Source organism: Sinocyclocheilus anshuiensis, unplaced genomic scaffold (genome assembly GCF_001515605.1).
Source record: "Sinocyclocheilus anshuiensis isolate Anshui unplaced genomic scaffold, SAMN03320099.WGS_v1.1 scaffold1145, whole genome shotgun sequence".
Lineage (NCBI taxonomy): Eukaryota > Metazoa > Chordata > Actinopteri > Cypriniformes > Cyprinidae > Sinocyclocheilus > Sinocyclocheilus anshuiensis.
Window position 1 is genome coordinate 289,818 of NW_015557118.1, and position 7,769 is coordinate 297,586.

Consider the following 7,769-nt stretch of genomic DNA (forward strand, 5'->3'; position numbering starts at 1 on the left):
ACCGCGGTTCGTTTGCGTCATCAAGCCAGCAGCTGTTTACCCTGTTGCTTAGTAACGATGGCGCAGGAGAAGACGGCAAAATGCGTAGCGAGGCTCTCTTCAATTTTATATTTATGTTTTTGAACCGTTGGTTTTGTTTCCAAAGCTTCAGTACATAACAGCACTTGCGTCTGCCTTACGAATGTACTGCAAATGCTCTAAAGTACTCTGAAGGTGAACAGAAATTAGATATACAGCTCTCTGCTTTCAGCGCGTCAGTCACACTCGTCAAGAAAGTGAGTGAAACACACCAACACACATTTTTATCCAATAATACGTTATTAATAGCGGTTCACTTCCGTGATTTGGTACGATTGCGTTCACATCAGCAGCGAACCGTACCGGAGTTCACTTGAACCGTACCCCAGACCACCCTTTTTAAGCGGACTCGGGTACGGTTCGCGGGTGCACACCGGAGTTCGGAAGACCGCATTTACATCATCCAAACGTACCGAACTCTAACGTCAGTCGAACCCGGGTGCGCACCAAAAGTGCTAGTGTGAAAGCACCCTTAGAGTCCCAGACAAGAGAGCAGTGGATTTATTTACTGTATATTTTGCTGCTGCCACACAGATCTAATATAAACATGCATCTTTCCCAGCTGTTTACTTTCACAGACATAACTGAATGTTTTTGTAACTCGTGTGTTTTTAGCATAAACTTGTGTGTATTTGACAGTTTAAGTGCAATAAGACATGAAAGAGAACTTAGTTTAGTACTCATGCTGTGACAGCCGCTTTCTGTGCGCGTGCTTCGGATGTGTGCGCTCAGAAAACCGCATATCAGAAGTTTAAACTAATATGGTTTAAAATAGGCATTTTCAAAATGATATAATAAATTATCTGTGGGGTGTTTTGAGCTGAAACTTCACAGACACATTCTGGAGACACCTGAGACTTATATTACATATTCTAAAAAGGGGCATAATAGGTCTCTTTAAAGGAATATTGCAACTTGTGGTGTTCAAATTTTAAATTCCTAGACAGCATTTCATGCAAAACACCATCCCAGAATCTGTGGTTCATACAATAGAAAGACAGAAATGTCATTTAAAGTTACTCAAGGTTGAAAAGCATGAATAGAAAAGTTAATTGAATTTTGTCATAAATGTGTGTGTGCTCTCTATTGTTATCCTGTCATTTGCTTAGCAACATGCTAAAGTCAGACTTCAGTGAAAGCAATTATGAGTCAAGTCTACCATGCACTTCATGTGAGGAGCCATTTTTGTTGTTTTGTGTGGCATATGTGCCTAAAAAGAGCTCTGAAACATCCCTTATAGGGTTCCATGTCAGTTAGGATGCTGCCTTAGAAGACAGCTGCCTATGTGGGCAGTAGACAGCAAAAGCAGCACACTAGGTTTTGGAGCAACGTCTGTCTGTATTAGTCAGTGTTCTGTCTGTCACACGTTGTTAGAAAGACGGAATGCCTGGACCAGTGTCCGGGGATAACATAATTTTCCCTGTTGCTATGGTAACATGGAGACTCAGACAGGGCTTGAGGGAAAGCGATTGGCTTTTATGGCTCTGATGTACACTTACAGGTAGATAATCATTGCTCTACCCAGAGCGCCCTGTAGTCTGTTAGTTTTCTCTTGCACCCCTCCATCCTAGATGACAGGTCAAAAATCTGTCGTTGTTATCGGTGCAGAGCCAATTCGCTATTATTAACATGCACTGCAAGGCTGCATGATTAATACATTTCTCAATTATTAGGTTAATTGTTTATAAAAAATATTTGTTGTTGATTTTAGTTATATTGTAGCAATATTATAATATTACCTTATATGTGAATCTTTTTTTTTAATTTTACAAAAAGTTTTTTTTTATAAAAATACTGTATGTTGTTTAATTTATATTATAATTATATTATAATATTTTATAAAAAATATTTATTGTTGATTTTAGTTTAGTTGTAACCATATTATATTAGGCTACGTTATTTTATTTTGTTGATTTTATAAAAAAAGATTTGTTGTCTGTTTTACTTATACTGTAACCATATCATAAAACTATCTTATTTATCTGTTATACTGTAACCATGTTACAATATTACCATATATGTGAATCATCTTTTTAAAATTTTACAAAAAATATATATTTTATAAAAAATACGTTGTTTAATTTATTACTAATTATAATATTCAATTTAAAAAATATATTTATTGTTGATTTTAGTTTAGTTGTAACCATATTATATTACCTTATATTTTGTTAATTTTAAAATGATTTGTCTATTTTACTTATATTGTAACCATATCATAATACTATGTTATTTATGTTTTATTATCTTATTTACATTTAAATATGTGTTTTGTGTAGGACAACTGCATGCCAGGTTCTTTCATTTAGAAATAAAAAAATGCAACAATGCCTGTATTCTAGACTCATTTGATTGACCACTGGATTCATCAACAAACACATCTATGATTGGTTACAATGCTCAACCAAGTGCAAAACAATGTTGCAAATAAAATATTTCATTGCGACAAGAGTGAACCAAAATTAAATTCTGTAATCATCACTTCATTCACATTTGTCGCATCAGCCACAATAGTTTTTTTTTTTTTTTTTTGTCCTATGTCGCAGTATTTCAAGAGCTTGCCATCAGGACAGTGACCTTAGTGAGATTACAATTCAATGTTAAACGCAGCATGCCACAGTGACAGTTAACTAATAAGCAACTATTTGACCCACCTTTTGAATTGGCTCACAGTATGACAGTTATTGATATTTCTACAACATACATAATTACATCCGCCTCTCTACAGCACTGCATGTACTGTATGTACAAAAGCTTCCTGTTGAACTAATTAAATCTAATCTACAGTATTACTTAAAAAATTCTCTGTTATGTACAGCACTGTTTGCTGTTGCTGGTAGTTTTATTTGCGTTGCCTAAATACCCCAGAGGCAGTAATTAGTTGCAGGCGGCTTTACATTCAACTTTGTTGAAGCTCCAATTCATTATTCAAGAGCTTCATAAGTTTCATATCTGCTCTGCAGAGATTTGAAATGCTGATGTAAAAGCAATGATGAGAAAAAAGCAGCAATATTGATGTGGATAGATTGTTATTGTAGAGCAGTGTTAAAAGCACAGTTCTTATTGTCTACAAGTGAGATGTTGCTGCTACTGCAATAACTACCATGTCCATGTTCTTTCATGACCCTTTTAGTGGTGCGTTTCAGCAGTTACAGGCTCTGTGTGTGTATGTGCTAGTTTAACTGTACTGTGTCTGTTTGCAGGGCTCTCTGTGTCGGTACCTGAGTCTGCACACGCTGGACTGGGTGAGCTCCTGTCGTCTGGCACATTCGGTGACGAGAGGACTGGCCTACCTGCACACCGAGCTGCTGAGAGGAGGTGAGGGTCACCTCTACATCTGTGCACACACACACATCCTTCATTCTAGCTCTTTCTTTATTCTTCACCAGCTTGAGGTATATTTGGCTGCCCATTTGAAGGAATGAAGCCTTGTTGCTGTAAACCTGTTGATATCTGTGTTTAGAGGTTTAACTGGGTCATTTTCATGATGTCAAGTGAAACAAGATACTGTATTTAATGAGACAAAATGTAGTGTGGAACTAAGTTGTTAAGTTCAGGTATTGGGTAGGATTAGAGATGTAGAATATGGTCATGCAGAATATGTGCTTTATAAGCACTAATAAACAGCCAGTATGTTAATTATAGGCAAGCAACTAGTTAATAGTGAGAATTGGTCCCTATACTAAAGTGTTACCGATTTTATCTATTGGGAATTAATTGAGTAAAACGAAACACTACCATTCAAGAGTTTGGATTTAGTAAAATTTATTTATTTTTTGAGTTTATTAAAGACAACTATCATGAATCAGTGATAACAATTACAAATGAGAAAAGTGAAATATTAAAATTAAAGGAAAAGATAAAAAATTAATACAAAATCCAAACTGAGTGTATTCTACTAAAACTCTAAGACAGTAGTCTAAAATCTAAGTGTAATAATCTTTAGAAGTTAAAGATAAAAGCAGAAGAAAAGGAGAAGCCGGTTGAGAATAATATAGGCCTATACTTGAGACATCCTTTTACAACATCACGGGATGTTTATGTCTGATCAGAGGCGTCATGCCCATTCAAAGTGAGGGGGCACGTGCCCCCTCAGATTTTTGAGCCAAGTGGATTTTGAATGCAGCTTCCAAAAGACAAAAAATAGCCGATTAATATTTTCTACATTTAATACAATCACACCGGCGTGATTAGAACGTTCAGCGCGTCATATCATCAGCTGCTAAATTCAAATCTGCGTTCGCTGGTTTTTACAGCATTGCGCATTAACCAATCACACACGATGCTGTTGAGCTTCTGAATGCAATGACCAATCAGAGGTGTTCAGATGAGTCATCGCTAAAATGCTGGTGTTTTCTTCACTCGCTCGCTGCCTGAATACCTCTTTCTGGCGAATTCTCTCGTCAGAAACAACAAAGTGCAAATGTGTGTACAAATCTGTAAGATATTAATTTCATAGTTTAAACAGCTTCAGTTATTTTAATGGGAGTTTTTGAGAGTGCTTGAACTCTAGACTGTCAGTGAAAATGTTCTTTGTCTACCCAGAGCGCCCTGTAGTCTGTTAGTTTTCTCTTGCACCCCTCCATCCTAGATGACAGGTCAAAAATCTGTCGTTGTTATCGGTGCAGAGCCAATTCGCTATTATTAACATGCACTGCAAGGCTGCATGATTAATACATTTCTCAATTATTAGGTTAATTGTTTATAAAAAATATTTGTTGTTGATTTTAGTTATATTGTAGCAATATTATAATATTACCTTATATGTGAATCTTTTTTTTTAATTTTACAAAAAGTTTTTTTTTATAAAAATACTGTATGTTGTTTAATTTATATTATAATTATATTATAATATTTTATAAAAAATATTTATTGTTGATTTTAGTTTAGTTGTAACCATATTATATTAGGCTACGTTATTTTATTTTGTTGATTTTATAAAAAAAGATTTGTTGTCTGTTTTACTTATACTGTAACCATATCATAAAACTATCTTATTTATCTGTTATACTGTAACCATGTTACAATATTACCATATATGTGAATCATCTTTTTAAAATTTTACAAAAAATATATATTTTATAAAAAATACGTTGTTTAATTTATTACTAATTATAATATTCAATTTAAAAAATATATTTATTGTTGATTTTAGTTTAGTTGTAACCATATTATATTACCTTATATTTTGTTAATTTTAAAATGATTTGTCTATTTTACTTATATTGTAACCATATCATAATACTATGTTATTTATGTTTTATTATCTTATTTACATTTAAATATGTGTTTTGTGTAGGACAACTGCATGCCAGGTTCTTTCATTTAGAAATAAAAAAATGCAACAATGCCTGTATTCTAGACTCATTTGATTGACCACTGGATTCATCAACAAACACATCTATGATTGGTTACAATGCTCAACCAAGTGCAAAACAATGTTGCAAATAAAATATTTCATTGCGACAAGAGTGAACCAAAATTAAATTCTGTAATCATCACTTCATTCACATTTGTCGCATCAGCCACAATAGTTTTTTTTTTTTTTTTCAGTCCTATGTCGCAGTATTTCAAGAGCTTGCCATCAGGACAGTGACCTTAGTGAGATTACAATTCAATGTTAAACGCAGCATGCCACAGTGACAGTTAACTAATAAGCAACTATTTGACCCACCTTTTGAATTGGCTCACAGTATGACAGTTATTGATATTTCTACAACATACATAATTACATCCGCCTCTCTACAGCACTGCATGTACTGTATGTACAAAAGCTTCCTGTTGAACTAATTAAATCTAATCTACAGTATTACTTAAAAAATTCTCTGTTATGTACAGCACTGTTTGCTGTTGCTGGTAGTTTTATTTGCGTTGCCTAAATACCCCAGAGGCAGTAATTAGTTGCAGGCGGCTTTACATTCAACTTTGTTGAAGCTCCAATTCATTATTCAAGAGCTTCATAAGTTTCATATCTGCTCTGCAGAGATTTGAAATGCTGATGTAAAAGCAATGATGAGAAAAAAGCAGCAATATTGATGTGGATAGATTGTTATTGTAGAGCAGTGTTAAAAGCACAGTTCTTATTGTCTACAAGTGAGATGTTGCTGCTACTGCAATAACTACCATGTCCATGTTCTTTCATGACCCTTTTAGTGGTGCGTTTCAGCAGTTACAGGCTCTGTGTGTGTATGTGCTAGTTTAACTGTACTGTGTCTGTTTGCAGGGCTCTCTGTGTCGGTACCTGAGTCTGCACACGCTGGACTGGGTGAGCTCCTGTCGTCTGGCACATTCGGTGACGAGAGGACTGGCCTACCTGCACACCGAGCTGCTGAGAGGAGGTGAGGGTCACCTCTACATCTGTGCACACACACACATCCTTCATTCTAGCTCTTTCTTTATTCTTCACCAGCTTGAGGTATATTTGGCTGCCCATTTGAAGGAATGAAGCCTTGTTGCTGTAAACCTGTTGATATCTGTGTTTAGAGGTTTAACTGGGTCATTTTCATGATGTCAAGTGAAACAAGATACTGTATTTAATGAGACAAAATGTAGTGTGGAACTAAGTTGTTAAGTTCAGGTATTGGGTAGGATTAGAGATGTAGAATATGGTCATGCAGAATATGTGCTTTATAAGCACTAATAAACAGCCAGTATGTTAATTATAGGCAAGCAACTAGTTAATAGTGAGAATTGGTCCCTATACTAAAGTGTTACCGATTTTATCTATTGGGAATTAATTGAGTAAAACGAAACACTACCATTCAAGAGTTTGGATTTAGTAAAATTTATTTATTTTTTGAGTTTATTAAAGACAACTATCATGAATCAGTGATAACAATTACAAATGAGAAAAGTGAAATATTAAAATTAAAGGAAAAGATAAAAAATTAATACAAAATCCAAACTGAGTGTATTCTACTAAAACTCTAAGACAGTAGTCTAAAATCTAAGTGTAATAATCTTTAGAAGTTAAAGATAAAAGCAGAAGAAAAGGAGAAGCCGGTTGAGAATAATATAGGCCTATACTTGAGACATCCTTTTACAACATCACGGGATGTTTATGTCTGATCAGAGGCGTCATGCCCATTCAAAGTGAGGGGGCACGTGCCCCCTCAGATTTTTGAGCCAAGTGGATTTTGAATGCAGCTTCCAAAAGACAAAAAATAGCCGATTAATATTTTCTACATTTAATACAATCACACCGGCGTGATTAGAACGTTCAGCGCGTCATATCATCAGCTGCTAAATTCAAATCTGCGTTCGCTGGTTTTTACAGCATTGCGCATTAACCAATCACACACGATGCTGTTGAGCTTCTGAATGCAATGACCAATCAGAGGTGTTCAGATGAGTCATCGCTAAAATGCTGGTGTTTTCTTCACTCGCTCGCTGCCTGAATACCTCTTTCTGGCGAATTCTCTCGTCAGAAACAACAAAGTGCAAATGTGTGTACAAATCTGTAAGATATTAATTTCATAGTTTAAACAGCTTCAGTTATTTTAATGGGAGTTTTTGAGAGTGCTTGAACTCTAGACTGTCAGTGAAAATGTTCTTTGATAATGTAAATGTTCTTTGCTCTCTTTCTGTACAATGAAAATGTTATGATTAGTAGCCTAACTTGCAATGTTTTTATTCACATTAAATATAAACTCAGTCGTATTAAAAATATGTTATGGCATGACACCCATATC

The 7,769-nt window shown here is 35.0% G+C and overlaps 1 protein-coding gene across 1 annotated transcript in view; it reads left to right on the forward strand.

Moving 5' to 3' along the window:
* Positions 1–7,769, forward strand: part of bmpr2b (bone morphogenetic protein receptor, type II b (serine/threonine kinase)) — a 94,437-nt gene that overhangs the window by 71,382 nt on the left and 15,286 nt on the right. Inside the window, exon 7 of the mRNA XM_016472806.1 lies at positions 3,282–3,396. Within this exon, the coding sequence (XP_016328292.1) occupies positions 3,282–3,396 (115 nt within the window). The remainder of the gene's footprint in view (positions 1–3,281; positions 3,397–7,769) is intronic.